We start from the raw sequence: 21240 nt of genomic DNA, 5'->3' as shown, positions 1-21240 counted from the left end.
ATACCTAGTTTTGTCTTACTATGACAGTGAGGGAGTGACGGTAGAGCCCTCATGTCGTCTTACCATGACAGTGAGGGCGTGGCGGTAGATCCATCATGTCATCTTACCATGACAGTGAGGGCGTGGCGGTAGATCCATCATGTCATCTTACCATGACAGTGAGGGAGTGGCGGTAGATCCCTCATGTCATCTTACCATGACAGTGAGGGCGTGGCGGTAGATCCATCATGTCATTTTACCATGACAGTGAGGGAGTGGCGGTAGATCCCTCATGTCGTCTTACCATGACAGTGAGGGCGTGGCGGTAGATCCATCATGTCATCTTACCATGACAGTGAGGGAGTGGCGGTAGATCCCTCATGTCGTCTTACCATGACAGTGAGGGCGTGGTGGAAGAGCCCTCATGTCGTCTTACCATGACAGTGAGGGAGTGGCGGTAGATCCCTCATGTCATCTTACCATGACAGTGAGGGCGTGGTGGTAGAGCCCTCATGTCGTCTTACCATGACAGTGAGGGCGTGGCGGTAGATCCATCATGTCATCTTACCATGACAGTAAGGCTGTGGCGGTAGATCCCTCATGTCATCTTACCATGACAGTGAGGGCGTGGTGGTAGAGCCCTCATGTCATCTTACCATGACAGTGAGGGCGTGGCGGTAGATCCATCATGTCATCTTACCATGACAGTGAGGGCGTGGCGGTAGATCCCTCATATTGTCTTACCATGACAGTCAGTGTGTGGCGGTAGATCCCTCATGTCGTCTTACCATGACAGTGAGGGCGTGACGGTAGATCTCTCATGTTGTCTTACCATGACAGTGAGGGTGTGTTTGTTCATGACCTCGTGGTCCAGTGGTTCTGTGGTGTAGAGCTGTCCCGTCCCAGGGTCCAGCCTGAACCTCCTCTGGCTGAAGAGATCAGTGCAGCTCAGCAGAGTGAAGGTTAGCTTGTTCCTCTGGTCTCTGTCTGTGGCACTGAGCTGCAGAATGCCTGTTTCTGGTGCTGTGTCCTCTGGGATGCTGACCTCATACTGGGGCTGAGAGAACTGGGGCTGGTGGTTGTTGGTGTCAATCACTTTGATGAACACCTAAGTAAATGAAGACTGTGTATTTGTTGCACCAATTTCCAACATACTGCAAATTGAAAAGAGGCTGTTTGTTTCAAAATGCATTTAGTTACAACAGTAAGCAAATGAAAATAACAGTATGCATTACATTTAATTGCTGTCATGCATTGCTGTGTAAGTATTTGTTGCACCGATTTCCAACATCTTGCAAATTAACTTAACAGTCAGCTTTAAGTGTGGACATCTTCATTGCTGTCATGCATTACACTTTTCTATTTAAAATAGTCTTCCCTTGTTTCCTGAGTGGAGTCAGCACTAAAAGTGTTCACTTCTAAGATCCTGTTTGAATGTCCAATATTTTGGTACTGTAGCTATTTTCAACATTAGTTCCATACTCCATAAACCCACATAAGAGGGGAAAGAGAAGTGACTAAACGGCATTATGTGCAGGAACATATGGTAGAAATTAAACTGAGGTAGAAATTGCCATAAATAAATGTGCTTTTTAGAGAAAAAGTCGCTACAAACAAACAAATGAAGAAATGATAGTGTTTGGCAGATGCCTAGATTGCAATAAAACCGCTTGGGTAAACAATTCTCTAAACCTGGACCTTTAAAACCATATGAAGGCCATGTGTGCATCCCAGATGACAGCCTATCCCTAATGTAGTGCACTACTATAACAAGGAATAGGGTTCGATTTAGTATGCAGCTCATGATTATCATTTCATGGTGGAATTTCTCTGGAACCAGAGACACTGAAACTGAGACTGAACCATAACAAAACAGTGAATGTCATTCCCTGTCTAACCAATCGCTTCACCCCAGACCAGGTCATGGTGATGCCTGCCATTTCTGTGCACAAACACCTACAAATCCTCCACCAACAACAAGCACACACGGGCGGCTTGAGGATGTTGTGGCTATAGGAACAAGGAGGTATATGTATTTGGTACACATCACTCAACACAAACTATACCCAGATAAAATTGCCTTAGTCTCAAGGTAATGTGTGCAGTATATGAAATGTCTTACAAGGTCGCAGCCTAAGGCCTACAACATTATAGCTAGTGCTGCTTCTTTTTGATTCCCTAAATGTCAGTCATCATCGATGTATTGCATTTAACATTTTACAACTATCCTGAACAGAAATATAAACGCAACATGTAGTGTTGGTCCCATGTTTCATTAGCTGAAATAAAAGATCACAGAAATGTTCCTATGCACAAAAAGCTTATTTCTCTAACATTTTGCGCACAAATTTGTTTACATCCCTGTTAGTGAGAATTTCTCCTTTGCCAAGATAATCCATCCACCTGACAGGTGTGGCATATCAAGAAGCTGATTAAACAGCATGATCATTATACAGGTGCACCTTACACTGGGGACAATAAAAGGCCACTCTAAAATGTGCAGTTTTGTCACACAACACAATGCCATCAATGACTCAAGGTTTGAAGGAGCATGCAATTGGCATGCTGACTGCAGGAATGTCCACTAGAGCTGTTGCCAGAGAATTTAATGTTAATTTCTCTACCATAAGCCGCCTCCCAATGTAATTTTAGAGAATTTGGCAGTATGTACAACCGGCCTCACAACCCGGACAGCTGATGAAGCTGAGGAGTATTTTTGTCTGTAATAACGCCCTTTTGTAGGGGAAAAATAATTCTGATTGGCTGGGCCTGGCTCCCCAGTGGGTGGACCTGACTCACAAGTAGGTGGGCATATGCCTTCCCAGGCATACCGATGGCTGCACCCCTGCCTAGTCATGTGAAATTCATAGATTAGGACCTAATGAATTTATTTTAATTGACTGATATAATATTTGAAATTGTTGCATGCTGCGTTTATATTTTTGTTAAGTATAAACTCAGCCGTGGGCAGATTGTCGGAGGGACGCAACATCATTATAATAATTTGTACACTGCAAATTGACCACAACTAAGCCCAAAAATAGTTTTTATTTGAAAATAATCATTTAATACCTTAATTACTGTCACGCCCTGAACATAGAGAGCCTTTGTTTTTCTATGGTAAAGTAGGTCAGGGCGTGACAAGTTGGGTTTCTAGTTATTATTTTCTATGTGGGGTTCTAGTTTCGTTTTTCTATGTTGGTGTTTGGTATGATTCTCAATTAGAGGCAGCTGGCTATCGTTCTCTCTAATTGGGGATCATATTTAAGTAGCATTTTTTCCACCTGTGTTTTATGGGATATTGTTTTGAGTTAGTGTATGTTACACCTCTTTGTTACGGTTCGTTGTTTGTTTCGTTCTTTCTATGTTCTTTTGGTGCGTTTCTAATAAATAATATGTGGAAACCATATCGCGCTGCAGCTTGGTCTGATAATTATTCCAGCGAACGTGACAATTACATTGAACACCATCACGTCTCTTTTTTTATTCATTGGAATACTTTCATTCTAAATAAAGTTTTTTTTACTAAAAACATTGCCCCTAAATAATCCCTTTACGGGCCTGTTGCCAACCCCTGCTTTACAATATCTCTGAATCATTTAAAATATGTTGGAAGATGTACATAAAAATCCAACAGCCAACTAATTTGTCATTCTGCAGGAGCTTTCTGGGAAAAAATATATTCAGTCCTGTGTTTTTCAATGTCGTGAATTACCTGGGTGCTGATGTATCTGTTTCCATCTGTTGCCTCCACTGTCAGGCTGTAATTTGATTTTGGTTCTGCATGGAGGGGTTTGGCTAAAATGACGGTTCCACTGCCCTTGCCTATATCGAAGCGGCTGTCAGCGTTGCCACCTGTTATCAGCGTAATGAGAAGTGACAGTGGATTACATTAACGTTTCCCTTTCTCTCAACAGGAGACATATAGAGCTTTTTTTTGGATGCATTGTCTTCTATGCTTAAGAGTAAACCCATATAATCCTATTTAATCTTATTCTATTTGATAACAACACCACAAGAGAGTGGACAAATGTCAAAAATAGACATACACAATTTTGTTGGGCATTCTGAGAAAGCATCACAAAGCCTAACAAAGAACAGGAGGTAGATAACAAGATCTGGGTAATCTCTGCAGCAGATACCTTCTGTAGTACACGTCAAGTCGCAAGCCATTTGAGCGATGTGAAACACTTCTTTAGCGTGCATGTCTCCTTGCCAATTAAAGAGAAATCCGCAGAGGGTGAGAGAAAGAGGAGAGTTTGAATGGAGGAGCAGAACAGAAGAGAGATCAATTTGTCAATTGTCGGACAGTTGATTAGTGCAGGAGAAGAGGTAAAGAGAAAGAGAAGTGAACAACGTCTAACGGGTTGTTATCTAGCAAGCCTTACTTCTAACAGGGGTTGTTATCTAGCAAGCCTTACTTCTAACAGGGGTTGTTATCTAGCAAGCCTTACTTCTAACAGGGGTTGTTATCTAGCAAGCCTTACTTCTAACAGGGGTTGTTATCTAGCAAGCCTTACTTCTAACAGGGGTTGTTATCTAGCAAGCCTTACTTCTAACAGGGGTTGTTATCTAGCAAGCCTTACTTCTAACAGGGGTTGTTATCTAGCAAGCCTTACTTCTAACAGGGGTTGTTATCTAGCAAGCCTTACTTCTAACAGGGGTTGTTATCTAGCAAACCTTATTTCTGACATGGGCTGTTACCTAGCAAACCTTATTTCTGACATGGGCTGTTACCTAGCAAACCTTTGGGAAATTAAGCCTAAAGACTTCAACATAGCAGCTCAAGTTTTTACAGAATAATGGTGACATCAACAATAGTAACCCACATTCACACATTTTCTGCATGGGAAATTATTAATGTGCTGGGTTCCTGTAATTTGGAACCAGACAGGTGAGTCTGGAAACACTAATGTGTGTTACTGGTTACCGGTGATTTGGAACCAGACAGGTGAGTCTAGAAACACTAATGTGTGTTACTGGTTACCGGTGATTTGGAACCAGACAGGTGAGTCTGGAAACACTAATGTGTGTTACTGGTTACCGGTGATTTGGAACCAGACAGGTGAGTCTAGAAACACTAATGTGTGTTACTGGTTACCGGTGATTTGGAACCAGACAGGTGAGTCTAGAAACACTAATGTGTGTTACTGGTTACCGGTGATTTGGAAACAGACAGGTGAGTCTAGAAACACTAATGTGTGTTACTGGTTGTGATTTGGAACCAGACAGGTGAGTCTAGAAACACTAATGTGTGTTACTGGTTACCGGTGATTTGGAACCAGACAGGTGAGTCTAGAAACACTAATGTGTGTTACTGGTTACCGGTGATTTGGAACCAGACAGGTGAGTCTGGAAACACTAATGTGTGTTACGGTGATTTGGAACCAGACAGGTGAGTCTAGAAACACTAATGTGTGTTACTGGTTACCGGTGATTTGGAACCAGACAGGTGAGTCTAGAAACACTAATGTGTGTTACTGGTTACCAGTGATTTGGAAACAGACAGGTGAGTCTGGAAACACTAATGTGTGTTACTGGTTACCGGTGATTTGGAACCAGACAGGTGAGTCTGGAAACACTAATGTGTGTTACTGGTTACCGGTGATTTGGAACCAGACAGGTGAGTCTAGAAACACTAATGTGTGTTACTGGTTACCGGTGATTTGGAACCAGACAGGTGAGTCTAGAAACACTAATGTGTGTTACTGGTTACCGGTGATTTGGAACCAGACAGGTGAGTCTAGAAACACTAATGTGTGTTACTGGTTAGCGGTGATTTGGAACCAGACAGGTGAGTCTGGAAACACTAATGTGTGTTACTGGTTACCAGTGATTTGGAACCAGACAGGTGAGTCTAGAAACACTAATGTGTGTTACTGGTTACCGGTGATTTGGAAACAGACAGGTGAGTCTGGAAACACTAATGTGTGTTACTGGTTACCGGTGATTTGGAACCAGACAGGTGAGTCTAGAAACACTAATGTGTGTTACTGGTTACCGGTGATTTGGAAACAGACAGGTGAGTCTGGAAACACTAATGTGTGTTACTGGTTACCAGTGATTTGGAACCAGACAGGTGAGTCTAGAAACACTAATGTGTGTTACTGGTTACCGGTGATTTGGAACCAGACAGGTGAGTCTAGAAACACTAATGTGTGTTACTGGTTACCGGTGATTTGGAACCAGACAGGTGAGTCTAGAAACACTAATGTGTGTTACTGGTTACCTGTGATTTTGAACCAGACAGGTGCGTCTATGGGTTGGGTGGAGATGACCCCCACCATGTGAGCCACTGGGTCAGTCTCCATGACAGAGAAGACGAGGGAGGTCTCTTCAAACACCAAGGGCTCAGAGGAGGGCTCAGGCCTCACGATCCACTCAATGTGCAGCCGACAGGTTGAGGACCTTTGGGGTCTCCCGTTGTCCACCGCTTTAATCTGGGCAACGGCACAACATGGGAGAGCAAGGGATAATAACTGGGTTATTAACAGAAATACTTAAGGTGCAGCCTTGTGCTAAATGGACATAATACATGTTATACATCAGTAGCATGTTGAGCAGAATTAATACACGTTATACATCAGTAGCATGTTGAGCAGAATTAATACACGTTATACATCAGTAGCATGCTGAGCAGAATTAATACACGTTATACATCAGTAGCATGTTGAGCAGAATTAATACACGTTATACATCAGTAGCATGTTGAGCAGACTTAATACACGTTATACATCAGTAGCATGTTGAGCAGAATTAATACACGTTATACATCAGTAGCATGTTGAGCAGAATTAATACACATGTTATACATCAGTAGCATGTTGAGCAGAATTAATACACGTTATACATCAGTAGCATGCTGAGCAGACTTAATACAGATGTTATACATCAGTAGCATGTTGAGCAGAATTAATACACGTTATACATCAGTAGCATGTTAAGCAGACTTAATACACGTTATACATCAGTAGCATGCTGAGCAGACTTAATACACATGATATACATTAGTAGCATGTTGAGCAGAATTAATACACGTTATACATCAGTAGCATGCTGAGCAGACTTAATACAGATGATATACATCAGTAGCATGTTGAGCAGAATTAATACACGTTATACATCAGTAGCATGCTGAGCAGACTTAATACAGATGATATACATCAGTAGCATGTTGAGCAGAATTAATACACGTTATACATCAGTAGCATGCTGAGCAGACTTAATACACGTTATACATCAGTAGCATGTTGAGCAGACTTAATACACATTATACATCAGTAGCATGTTGAGCAGACTTAATACACATGTTATACATCAGTAGCATGTTGAGCAGACTTAATACACATGTTATACATCAGTAGCATGTTGAGCAGACTTAATACACATGTTATACATCAGTAGCATGTTGAGCAGACTTAATACACATGTTATACATCAGTAGCATGCTGAGCAGACTTAATACAGATGTTATACATCAGTAGCATGTTGAGCAGAATTAATACAGATGTTATACATCAGTAGCATGTTGAGCAGACTTAATACAGATGTTATACATCAGTAGCATGCTGAGCAGACTTAATACACATTATACATCAGTAGCATGTTGAGCAGACTTAATACACATGTTATACATCAGTAGCATGTTGAGCAGAATTAATACACGTTATACATCAGTAGCATGCTGAGCAGACTTAATACACATGTCATACATCAGTAGCATGTTGAGCAGAATTAATACACGTTATACATCAGTAGCATGTTGAGCAGACTTAATACACGTTATACATCAGTAGCATGTTGAGCAGACTTAATACACATGTTATACATCAGTAGCATGTTGAGCAGACTTAATACACATGTTATACATCAGTAGCATGTTGAGCAGAATTAATACACATGTTATACATCAGTAGCATGCTGAGCAGACTTAATACACATGTTGAGCATACATATGGCATGTCTTTAACTAGTTCATATTTAAACACAAAGTTTGAAGCTGCAGGCTGGTACTGACTGGCTATATAAATATGATAGATAATTGAATACTACTACTAATACTACTGTAACAAGCTGTACAGACTTACTGTAAGGATGGCATGCTGTCCTGCCGAGACAACCTCTCTGGAGAACACATGGCCAGTTTGGGGTTCGATGAAGAACCTCCCCTGCTCGTCTCCCCTCTCGATGCTGTAGGACACCTCAGCGTTGGGGCCCGTGTCTCTGTCAGAGGCGATCACTCTGTAGATTGGCTCGCTCTTAGCAACCCCCCTCCTCTCTGTTGGTCTCTCCCTGTCTCCATTTGACCTGTCCCTGTCTGACCTGTCCCTGTCCCTCTCTGGGAGCTGGACCTTATAGATCTTCTCCAGGAACTGTGGGGTGTTGTCGTTCTCATCCTGCACCCTCACCACCACCCGGACAGCTGTGGACCTGGCTGGCACGCCCTTGTCTGTTACTGTGATCTGGGAGTGAGGAAGGAGGGGAAGGGTCAAGCAAGCATTAGGTGTCACTTTTACAGGATGTTAGATATTCATATTTTGATTAATTGGATATTGATTTCCAGAACATCCAATAGGATGATGCTACGTATAAAAGATGGTTCACCTCCAGTGTATGTTCCTCTTGCTGCTCTCTGTCCAGTTTTCTGGAAGTGGTTGTCACCAAACCTGTCAGGTCAGATATCAAACACAGACTGTATTAATACAGTCATGATCTACATGTAAGATAATCCTGTGTTCTTGCTAAACTCCCATTTGCATCACTGATAATGCGGGTTAATGTTATTCAAAGGCAAATGAACATGGGTATGTTTCAGAGGCATAGAATGTTTGTGTCGTGTACCCAGTACATGTAGCTCCGCCCAGCTCTGAGGAGCTGGAATAGACCTTCAGACACGTTCTACTTTATATATGGTCCTTAAACACTGGGCCATAAACACAGGTTTTATACACAAATTCATGCACATAAGCCCAAAGAAATTAACCACTTCCAATACAACAAGTTTGTGCCATATTCTGAGGAAAGGAAAACTGTTTTTTTCCCAAGACTTAACGGGATGCTTGTTAGGTTAAATGTGGAGTCCACTTGCCCATTGAAACCACATAAACGATGGCTGTTTTGTGTACTATGTATGATTAGCAGTGGGAAAAAAATACATTTTGTAAGCCAAGCCTGTTGATAGCACAGCATTATGTTAGTTATGCAGGGGGAAAGTCCACCACAACATAGGGCTGGGAAGGTTCTTGATTGCTACTTGAATTAACAATGAAGTAACTAAATAATGACATAATGGAAGTAACTTATTTTTCTCAGCAGTTATAGTATAAAGAAACAAGCCAGGATTTACTGTATCAGAGGGAAAATACATTCTAATACTGTAGCTAAGGATAGGTAACCTATTATAGGTCTACAGACTACAGTAGCATTCTGGAAGTTGTTAGAGAAGGAATCCATTTCCTACTCGGTTGGATCTGTTCTCCACAGGGTCTTTTTTGGTAAAAACGCCGACATTGTTCTCAACCTGATATAGTCCCTGTCCCAAATGGCACCCTATTACCTACATAGTGCACTCCTTTTGATCAGAGCTCTGGCCAAAAGTAAGTGCACGATATAGGGAATAGGGTGCCATTGGGGAGCGGTATGAAGCTGGTTGATTTACAGTGAAAGGGCTTTTTCATGGTCAGTAAACCCTGTTGGCTGGGTGCACAAGGGCTTTCTCATGGTCAGTAAACCCTGTTGGCTGGGTGCACAAGGGCTTTCTCATGGTCAGTAAACCCTGTTGGCTGGGTGCACAAGGGCTTTTTCATGGTCAGTAAACCCTGTTGGCTGGGTGCACAAGGGCTTTCTCATGGTCAGTAAACCCTGTTGGCTGGGTGCACAAGGGCTTTCTCATGGACACAACAGAAAATAGTCTAGTGTTAGAAATAAACTAAATGACATGGTGTGGCCATCAAGCTCTAGCCTGGTCCCAGATCTGTATTTGCATTAGCCAAGTCCTTTGACTGTTTCATGACATTACAAGGAGTTGGCTAAACAAGCACAGATATGGGACCAGGCTCACCCAGATGACATGAAACACAGAGATATATGCTGGACAGACAGCAACACTATCTCTACACTGGACTAGCGATGTTAGATTTACTTTACAGGGAGTGCTGCCATAAAACTTTGCATAACAGGAGCGCTTCCATGAGAAGAGTTCGTACTGAGTTAGATGTCTATACAAACTGAAAATGTTCATGTTTAAATCAGCCTACTGTGCAAAACTTTTCAGGGATGTTGCGCTTGTTAAGACATCAAATGGTTTACAGTATAATGAAAAGTACAACACTTTGGCTAATGATGACGCAATAGGACAGTCTCACACAAATATCAGTGTGTAACAATACAAAGCATAGTGAGGATCTTCTTTCAAAAGTTTTGAGCTTATGCCGCGACCGTTTGTGGTAGATGGTGGCAGATTGTGGTAAATTGCGTAATTCTGGCAACAATGGCTGACACTTAAATAACGTGCCATAGAATTCTGCGGTACCCCGCTATCTGTGCTGCAGTACACCGCAACTTTTAAAGGAAGAACCACTGTAAAAATGCATGAATAGTGTTTAGGATTGCACCCGTCTGGTGGTCGATGCTGAAGAATCCCTGTGGGTTCCCGCTGGTTATCTTATAGTCGAACTGGTCACTGTTCCCAGAGTCAGGGTCCACCGCCTCCACCTGGATAACAGAAGGGGAGAGAACATTCAGCAACTCTCGGAGGACAGTGGAAGTTTATAAAAGTGCTTCTTTAAAAGTACGTCTAGAAGTATGGACCTGGATAACAGATACATCCTTGGGAGAATTCTCCATGACCTCAGGATAATAGACTGGCTCGGAGGTCTGTGGTGCGTTGTCGTTGACATCTTCAACCTGAATAATAAATAATCATACATTTGATTTGGAACAGAACTGTCATTGAAAAACAATCGCAAAGTGCTACATGTGTATTAAGATAAATAAAAAAGAGAGACATGGACAAAAAAGAACACAATCCAAAAATAAACTAACCTCAATGTAGACCTCCATAAAGGACGACTGAGGCACCACAGCTAGGTCGGTGCCATAGATAGTCAGCCAGTAATGATTGGTGGTCTCATGGTCTAAAAGCTCCTGTGTCTGTATGACACCTGTGAGGAGAAAGAGAAGAAGCATGTTTCATGTCAGTCACAGTTTGGAATGAGCTTCCACTGAGCAAGGCATCACTGGGAACTCTGGTCTCACACATGGCTCGAAGATCCCAGCTCTGTGCTCTCTACTTTACATAGCAAACATTGCAGGATGTAAGTCCAGATATAAGTCAAAAACATCATTGAAAATGCAAAGTAAGTTCAAGAATAACCCGGTTTTAAATACCTAAGTGATAAAGGGTTGTGTTGGCCTAAAGGGACAAATGTTTTATCCAAACAAGAAAATATATGAAGACCATTTTTGCATTCACCTGGTTACAACATGCAATATATAGTACATTTCAATGCTATAGCAGGGTTAGGTTTAAAGGTTATCATTTTAAAAAGAAGAAATCTCTTACCACTCTCTTCATCTATGGTGAAGACTCCGAGGCCTGATCCGTCCCTTATAGAATAGCGTATTTCTCCAGCTCTACCTTGGTCATTGTCTTGTGCTGTAACTGTCATTATAGTTGTGCCAATAGGAGCATCTTCTCTCACACTTCCCTTATCCACAAAGGAGGCAAACCGAGGCTGGTGCAGATTCTCATCCACATCTACTACGTAGACTTCAATAAAACATGTGCAGGACAACGACTCAGGTTTCCCTTTATCCTTGGCTCTGGCTGTCAGGTTATACACCTGTCTCCTCTCAAAGTCCAGGGTCCTTAATATACGAACAGCACCGTTTGTTTTATCAACATCAAAGTCTCCATCTCCATTGTCCAGCAGGCTGAAACGGACCTGCCCAGACTGACCTTGGTCAGGGTCATGGGCCTGTAGCCAGACCACCACCGCCCCTAACGGGAGGTCCTCCCACACCTTCACGCGCTGGTGGAGGGGGAAAAACCTAGGAGGGTTGTCATTGACATCCTCTAACACTATCTTCAGAGATACTGTAGAAACCATCTGAGGTTCATCAACTGCCTGATCACAGGCCACAACTTTTAGGATAATAGTTGGGTGTAGCTCCCGGTCCAATGGACTTTTAACCTTCACCAATCCCGTCTGGTCATCTATGACAAAGTGATCGGACTCAGCCATCAATGAATACCTGATGATTCTGTTGGCCCCTAAATCTTTATCTGTGGCATCCACCTGAATGACAGCTGTTCCTACGTCTGTATCCTCCCTTATCGATACAGAGTAGCTATTCTGGAGGAAGTTTGGGCTGTTGTCATTTGAATCCAGGACATTGATCTGTAAGACATGTGACGCTGACCGCTGTGGTGTTCCCAGATCATACACAGTGATGTTGAGAGTATATTGATCCATTATTTCTCTGTCTAATGGCTCCATAATCTTTAGCCAACCCGTGTCCATTTCAATCATGAAACGACTCTCAACATCTCCTCCAGATATCACAAACATCAATGTTCCACTGAAGCCATGGTCTGCGTCTATGGCACTTAGATGAGCTATCCTCATCCCAACTTGTAGGTCCTCTTTAACCTCAATGAACTTAGGAGTAGAGTCCACAAAGTGAGGAAAATAATTATTGATTGAATGAATGTCCTCAAAATGATCTTCTCTTTGAGAGTGTGGCATGGTGCCAAGAAGCAGCTTCTCAGCCAAACGTCCAACCACTCCTGTATCCACACACTTTTCAAAGACAGCTCCTGAACCAGACAGGACTGTGATGTTCACAAACATTGGCTTACTTGATGTCTCCCCATCGTTGGCACTAATTTGTAAGGAGTGGAAGGACAACCTTGCAGCCTCGCCATCATGTAAGGGCAACTTGAGTGATAACAGCCCAGTGTCTGGTGTCAAATCAAAAAGACCAAGGCTGTTACCATCTATGACTACATGCTGAACCCCTTCCATGTCGTCTGCATCGATAGCAGACACCTCGACTATCTGCTCACCCACCCTGTAGTATCTTGGTAAGCTCACTTCACAGTCAACCTTCTCAAACAAGGGCTCATTGTCATTAAGGTTGTTGAGTGTAATAGAAACTGGAGTCTCCACTTCACGACGGAAAGGAGAGCCCCAATCTGAAGCTCTGACTCGGAGGTTGTAAACCCTTGGCATCTTTTCATAGTCCAATTCCCTGGCAGTGCTGATGACACCTGTGAAGTAATCTATGGTAAAAGGTTGTGGTGGGTTTACATTGGCGATGGTGTAAGTAACGTAACCATTCTCTCCTTCATCCATGTCGCTGGCACTGACCGTGAGGATGCTGGTCCCCACTGGTACATTTTCATTGACATTGCCTTCGTAGGACGGTTGCTGAAAAACCGGTGCATTATTATTTACATCAATCACGTTGATGACCACCCTGGTTGATGCTTGTTCTTGGTTATTAATAATCACCTCAAAGTCATACTTGCTGGCACAGTCAGCTTGGATAGCTGCAGTTGTTGTTATCAAGCCTGTGTTTGAATTAATAGTGAAAGGATGAGTGATCTGTTGGATCTTGGGGTATTTGATGGAGTATTTCAACATGGGGTGATTTGGCAAAGCTCTCACCATTACAACAGAAGTGTTGGGTGGGGAAAATTCTGTCAGGTTGACTCTGTAAATGTTTTTTTCAAATGTAGGAGCCCTTGTATCAACACGTGGGGATCTCACTCTAATGACTTCAGCAGAGGAGAACTGTGGTGGGCTACCTTTATCCTCGGCCTGTAGTGTAAGATTGCATCCAAACTGACAACTATCCCAGTCCACATCCTTAATGGCTTTGACCCTGTATTCTTTTCCACCAGGGCTGGTTTTCACTGCCCTAAACTGCTGGAGTGGGTCCCCAGCTACTATACTCAGTGATGCTATCTCACCATTAGGCCCTTGATCATTGTCTTCCACGGTTACTAGAGCATATGTAGGGTCAGTGTCTGTGGCTGATGGAGCTAAGGGAACAGCTGTGAGGAGGGGAGCGTGGTCATTGGCCTGCAGTACCCTGACCGTCAGCTTGGCTGTGCTGCTGAAGCCACTGCTCCCATAGAGTTTCATGCCCCGATCTACAGCCAAGACATCCATCTCAAACAGCCTCCGCTTAGTGTAATCCAGCCTGGCCATGAGATGAATCACCCCACTGGTAGGATGAATGGCAAACATGTGGGTGTGTTCTCCTCCCAAGCTGAAATAGTACTCTGCATTTGAGCCGACGTCGGCATCGGTGGCGGTGACTCTCACAATGCTAGTTCTGATGTCAGCGTGTTCAGGCACGGAAACAGTGTAGGAGGTTGGTGAGAAAAGAGGCCGGAGATCATTGGTGTCCAGAACTCGCACTTGAACTCTTGTTTGAGCGACAGCGTTGGTGCTCCATTTTAGTGCTTTGACTCTCAGTGAGTAGTGCTCCTTCACTTCCCTGTTGAGTATAGCAGAGCTGCCTCCTTTGGTCTTAATTCGCAGGAAACTGAAGTCTCCCAGTACATATTCTTCAGCCTTGAATAAAACCTCTCCATCTCCAGATTCTATTTTGTATTGAATGTCCCAGGATGGGTCTGTGATGTATATTCCCATTTTAATTGGGCATTCTACATAGCTTTTAGCAGCTGAGTTTTCATATATAGTGGTATTGTATACTGTTTGTGTAAATTGAAATGGTGATGTCTGCTGTCCAGGTATTCCTGAGCAACTCCATAAGATCTGCATAACAATTGCTGTGAAGAGCTTTCCCATGTTGGCATCGTATATCAACATAGTTCCTAAAAAAATACAAATAATAATGACTCAAGTGTGAATAAATTGCAGTTGGATGTATGTTTTGAGAACTACTATGCTTAGGTATGCTGCCAACTTAAACCAAATCCCTAAATCCAATTAAACATTTCAAGAGTATCTTAAATAAATCCCACGGACGACAGTAAATCGCTCTGAGTAAGATCCGTCTGCTAAATGACAAAAATGTCAAAATGTAGGATAATAGAGCACTCACACGCAGGCACTCTCTCTAACAGGCATAACACAAGTAAACTAGAATTGTTCTGTTGCAAGCTACACTTGAGATCATTTGAGAGGAAGACTATAAATAGCCTACTGTAAATTATTGTCAAAAGGATTTTTCAATTAATCCACTTCTCAAGTAAGATTTTTAAGCAAATGCATAATTTATAACAGAATGTGCAAATTAACATCAATACTCTGAAAACAATTGCTGGGTAATTAGCCTACAGAAAGCCCTACATGGAAACTCACCTTCTCACAACTTTCTGCTACTCAAGTAGTTGCCAACATTCCTTGTTGCCAAAACAACACGAATTTGAACAGGAATACTGCACACTGAATTTATCTGAAGACATGTTTTATTCTTTAATATCTAAAGGAAGAGTGTATTTCGAAGTCGTTAATGAGTCAGAGATTACAGTCCAATTGTTGGCTCCTCACTCTGAATGAGCGGCTTGAGCGCAGCAGCAGCAATGTGGGATACGCCTGCACTGCAAGAAGTGACGTACTTCAAGCTCGAGCGCTCGTTCTTGTCTGAAAGAATCCTTACAGCAGTGAGGTAATTCGAATGCCAGACAATGGATGGAGTTGGCAATACAGCACAGAACTTTTAAAAATGAAATCTTGCCCGAAACCCACCTATGAGCGTGCACTGATAATGTTATCAAGCTATTTGATATTTACAGACGGGCAGCCAGGTTCGACTTTCCCTTCCTTGGTATTTTATCGGTGTCAAGGCGAACAGCAGACACCCATCTTGTGTTTTTTACATAGAAAATACCCACACAAATAAGATTTTTACCACAATTAACTGATTTTCGGTCAAAAGTAAAATATTGTATCAGGTATTATGAAGAAAATAGTATAATTGCATTTATATGTTTCTGTTCACTGTCAGGTAAAGTCTATATCTGAGCTCAGAGTAACAATACTTAAGCTGCCTGAACTGAATGGTTTGTACCCAGTAATTTCCTGAGCAATTCAACTAAAGATAAACCCTGTTCTCAGTCATAAAACCAAGAGAAAAGAAACTGCATTTCATCCTATAAATAATTTCCCTGTGGTGGGGATTTTCTGTATGAGAGGGGTAGGGAAGTTCCAAATGGCACCCTATTCCCTATTTAGTGCACTACATCAGAGTCCCTATTTCCCTACACTATACAGTATAGACAATAAGGAGCCATTTGGGACTCAGGAGTACATTATCATATGTGTTTTCAGGTAACATATTGTAGGGAAGTGTTTGAAGCATCCTCTCTATGGTTAACAGATCTTCATATTGCGTAAGGCTAAATCTTTATGGGGCTAAAGGGATTCATTTTGACCACAGATCAATAGGGGTTAAAGCTGAGAGACTGAAATATTTTCATCAAAGTTTGAAGAAGTGGAAGAACAATTGATTGTCCACAAATTGGGTCAACTGAATCCAGCAAATTGGGAAAGAGAATTATAATTCCATGGACAATAATTGCCACATATTAGATTTAGTAGAGACATTAGAACCTGTGAAAGTTTGACATATGTGTAAATTACACATTTGTCTAAAAACATCATTTATATGATCTGTCAATACAGCAATTGTTCGACCAAGAAATGTGCATATAGTTTTAGTGCAGCCTCAGTTAATTTGATGTCCCAAATGGCACCTTATTCCCTACTTAGTGCACTACTTTTGACCAGGACCCATAGACAATGACAGAGCAGAGCCACTCAGTGGGTATAATGGCAGTGCTGTCTGATAGACACTTTTTTGTGTCAGTGATGTAGAGCCACACTGATAAAATATTCCCATTGCTATTTCTGCACCTTGATAGAAAAACAACATAAATCACAGACTTTTGTCATCTCATCACCTATTCAGTCAAGTGGACTGTACTGTATACATACAATTGATATAGCCTACAGTTCTTACTCTTAATCAGAGACACCATAGCCATAGCTGGCTGATGCTGTATATAAGAGCAATAAAATAGGACGATTTTCAAAGGGAGATGAATGCATGCTGTCAATCTCTTCCAACCTCAAGACAATTTCAAATGAGTATCTTGGTGAGAACTGTATATATATATATATATATATATATATATATATATATATATATATATATATATGCCATTTATAGTACACCATAGAGGACCTACTATATCCTCACAAGGTTTGGTCTCAGATTGAACTGTTCTTCATCAACACATACAATTTGTGTCTATTTGGCCCACATCTAAGGAAGGTTAATGATGATCCCTGACTGTCAGATATAATTTGTTGTAATGTTGGACAGTGAATAATAGAATGTGGTTAAACATGTACTAATATAGTTAGGCTGTGTCTGTGTGATCCCCTGGATAAAGCTATTTTGAAAGTAAGTAAGTAAGTTTATACAGTATGTAGTAGTATAGTACAGTATGTGGTAGTGCAGTATGTGGTAGTGCAGTACAGTATGTAGTAGTAAAGTACAGTATGTGGTAGTACAGTACAGCATGTGGTAGTACAGTGTGTTGTAGTACAGTACAGTATGTAGTAGTACAGTACAGTATGTTGTAGTACAGTACAGTATGTGGTAGTGCAGTACAGTATGTGGTAGTACAGTATGTAACAGTACAGTATGTGGTAGTACAGTACAGCATGTTGTAGTACACTACAGCATTTAGTAGTGCAGTATAGTGTGTTGTAGTACAGTACAGTATGTGGTAGTGCAGTACAGTATGTAGTAGTACAGCACAGTATGTTGTAGTACAGTACATAGCAGTACAGTATGTGGTAGTACAGTACAGCATGTTGTAGTACAGCACAGTATGTAGTAGTACAGTACAGTATGTTGTAGTACAGTACAGTATGTTGTAGTACAGTATGTGGTAGTACAGTACAGTATGTGGTAGTACAGTACAGTATGTAGTAGTACAGTACAGTATGTGGTAGTACAGTGCAGTATGTGGTTGTACAGTATGTAATAGTACAGCACAGTATGTAGTAGTACAGTATGTGGTTGTACAGTACAGTATGTTGTAGTACAGTACAGTATGTGGTAGTGCAGTACAGTATGTTGTAGTACAGTACAGTATGTAGTAGTACAGTACAGTATGTGGTAGTACAGTGCAGTATGTGGTTGCACAGTATGTAATAGTACAGCACAGTATGTAGTAGTACAGTATGTAGTAGTACAGTACAGTATGTAGTAGTACAGTACAGTATGTAGTAGTACAGTACAGTATGTGGTAGTACAGTATGTTGTAGTACACTACTAATACAGTACAGTATGTGGTAGTACAGTACAGCATGTATTAGTACAGTATGTGGTAGTACAGTACAGCATGTATTAGTACAGTATGTGGTAGTACAGTACATAGTAGTACAGTATGTAGTAGTACAGTACAGTATGTTGTAGTACAGTACATTATGTCGTGGTAAAGTATGTAGTAGTACAGTACAGTATGTTGTAGTACAGTACAGTATGTAGTAGTACAGTACAGTATGTGGTTGTACAGTACAGTATGTGGTAGTGCAGTACAGTATGTTGTAGTACAGTACAGTATGTGGTAGTACAGTACAGTATGTTGTAGTACAGTACAGTATGTAGTAGTACAGTACAGTATGTTGTAGTACAGTACAGTATGTAATAGTACAGTATGTGGTAGTACAGTTCAGTATGTGGTAGTACAGTATGTAGTAGTACAGTACAGTATGTGGTAGTACAGTACAGCATGTTGTAGTACAGTACAGCGTGTAGTAGTACAGTATAGTGTGTTGTAGTACAGTATGTGGTAGTACAGTATGTAGTAGTACAGTACAGTATGTGGTAGTACAGTACAGTATGTAGTAGTACAGCACAGTATGTAGTATTACAGTACAGTATGTGGTAGTGCAGTACAGCATGTAGTAGTACAGTACAGTATGTGGTAGTACAGTATGTTGTAGTACAGTACAGTATGTAGTAGTACAGTACAGTATGTGGTAGTACAGTACAGTATGTGGTTGAACAGTATGTAATAGTACAGCACAGTATGTAGTAGTACAGTATGTTGTAGTACACTACTAGTACAGTAGAGTATGTGGTAGTACAGTACAGCATGTATTAGTACAGTATGTGGTAGTACAGTACATAGTAGTACAGTATGTAGTAGTACAGTACAGTATGTTGTAGTACACTACAGTATGTAGTAGTACAGTATCGTGTGTTGTAGTACAGTAGAGTATGTGGTAGTACAGTACGTAGTAGTACAGTATGTAGTAGTACAGCAAAGTATGTAGTAGTACAGTACAGTATGTTGTAGTACAGTACAGTATGTAGTAGTACAGTACAGTATGTTGTAGTACAGTACAGTATGTGGTTGTACAGTATGTAGTAGTACAGCACAGTATGTAGTAGTACAGTATGTAGTAGTACAGTACAGTATGTTGTAGTACAGTACAGTATGTGGTAGTACAGTACAGTATGTAGTAGTACAGTACAGTATGTTGTAGTACAGTACAGTATGTAGTATTACAGTACAGTATGTGGTAGTACAGTATGTTGTAGTACAGTACAGTATGTAGTAGTACAGTACAGTATGTGGTAGTACAGTACAGTATGTGGTTGTACAGTATGTAGTAGTACAGCACAGTATGTAGTAGTACAGTATGTAGTAGTACAGTACAGTATGTTGTAGTACAGTACAGTATGTGGTTGTACAGTACAGTATGTGGTAGTGCAGTACAGTATGTTGTAGTACAGTACAGTATGTGGTAGTACAGTACAGTATGTTGTAGTACAGTACAGTATGTTGTAGTACAGTACAGTATGTTGTAGTACAGTACAGTATGTGGTAGTACAGTACAGTATGTGTAGTACAGTACAGTATGTTGTAGTACAGTACAGTATGTAATAGTACAGTATGTGGTAGTACAGTTCAGTATGTGGTAGTACAGTATGTAGTAGTACAGTACAGTATGTGGTAGTACAGTACAGCATGTTGTAGTACAGTACAGCGTGTAGTAGTACAGTATGTGGTAGTACAGTATGTAGTAGTACAGTACAGTATGTGGTAGTACAGTACAGTATGTAGTAGTACACCACAGTATGTAGTATTACAGTACAGTATGTGGTAGTGCAGTACAGCATGTAGTAGTACAGTACAGTATGTGGTAGTACAGTATGTTGTAGTACAGTATGTAGTAGTACAGTACAGTATGTAGTAGTACAGTACAGTATGTAGTACAGTACAGTATGTGTATGTTGTACAGTATGTAGTAGTACAGCACAGTATGTAGTAGTACAGTATGTAGTAGTACAGTACAGTATGTTGTAGTACAGTACAGTATGTGGTAGTATAGTACAGTATGTAGTAGTACAGTACAGTATGTTGTAGTACAGTACAGTATGTGGTTGTACAGTATGTAGTAGTACAGCACAGTATGTAGTAGTACAGTATGTAGTAGTACAGTACAGTATGTTGTAGTACAGTACAGTATGTGGTTGTACAGTACAGTATGTGGTAGTACAGTACAGTATGTTGTAGTACAGTACAGTATGTGGTAGTACAGTACAGTATGTTGTAGTACAGTACAGTATGTTGTAGTACAGTACAGTATGTAACAGTACAGTATGTGGGTAGTACAGTTCAGTATGTGGTACAGTACAGTATGTAGTAGTACAGTACAGTATGTGGTAGTAGTACAGTACAGCATGTTGTAGTACAGTACAGCGTGTAGTAGTACAGTATAGTGTGTTGTAGTACAGTATGTGGTAGTACAGTATGTAGTAGTACAGTACAGTATGTGGTAGTACAGTACAGTATGTAGTAGTACACCACAGTATGTAGTATTACAGTACAGTATGTGGTAGTGCAGTACAGCATGTAGTAGTACAGTACAGTATGTGGTAGTACAGTATGTTGTAGTACAGTACAGTATGTAGTAGTACAGTACAGTATGTGGTAGTACAGTACAGTATGTGGTTGAACAGTATGTAATAGTACAGCACAGTATGTAGTAGTACAGTATGTTGTAGTACACTACTAGTACAGTAGAGTATGTGGTAGTACAGTACAGCATGTATTAGTACAGTATGTGGTAGTACAGTACATAGTAGTACAGTATGTAGTAGTACAGTACAGTATGTTGTAGTACACTACAGTATGTAGTAGTACAGTATACAGTGTGGTGCAGTACAGTTGTAGTACAGTACAGTATGTGGTAG

At 41.1% G+C, this 21240-nt stretch overlaps 1 protein-coding gene across 3 annotated transcripts in view; it reads right to left on the bottom strand.

Annotated features, from left to right (window-relative positions):
- The window catches only part of LOC118372263 (protocadherin Fat 1-like), a 44547-nt gene extending 29065 nt beyond the window's left edge, over positions 1-15482 (bottom strand). The window contains exons 1-10 of one of the 3 annotated variants that reach the window (XR_008087370.1): positions 15321-15482; positions 11543-14830; positions 11023-11141; positions 10789-10884; positions 10593-10692; positions 8584-8645; positions 8067-8441; positions 6209-6419; positions 3695-3834; positions 812-1087 (exon numbers count right to left, since the gene is read on the bottom strand). Coding sequence is in view for 2 of the 3 variants with exons in the window: in XM_052488035.1 (XP_052343995.1) it covers positions 812-1087; positions 3695-3834; positions 6209-6419; positions 8067-8441; positions 8584-8645; positions 10593-10692; positions 10789-10884; positions 11023-11141; positions 11543-14825 (4662 nt within the window). In the remaining variant the exon portion in view is untranslated. The remainder of the gene's footprint in view (positions 1-811; positions 1088-3694; positions 3835-6208; positions 6420-8066; positions 8442-8583; positions 8646-10592; positions 10693-10788; positions 10885-11022; positions 11142-11542; positions 14831-15320) is intronic. The other 2 variants (XM_052488035.1, XM_052488034.1) reach the window with 2 other exon arrangements.
- Positions 15483-21240: the final 5758 nt, after the last annotated feature.

Source organism: Oncorhynchus keta, chromosome 30 (genome assembly GCF_023373465.1).
Source record: "Oncorhynchus keta strain PuntledgeMale-10-30-2019 chromosome 30, Oket_V2, whole genome shotgun sequence".
In the NCBI taxonomy this organism is placed as follows: domain Eukaryota; kingdom Metazoa; phylum Chordata; class Actinopteri; order Salmoniformes; family Salmonidae; genus Oncorhynchus; species Oncorhynchus keta.
The sequence above is the reverse complement of the archived record's forward strand: the minus strand, read 5'-3'. Positions and strand labels throughout refer to the sequence as shown.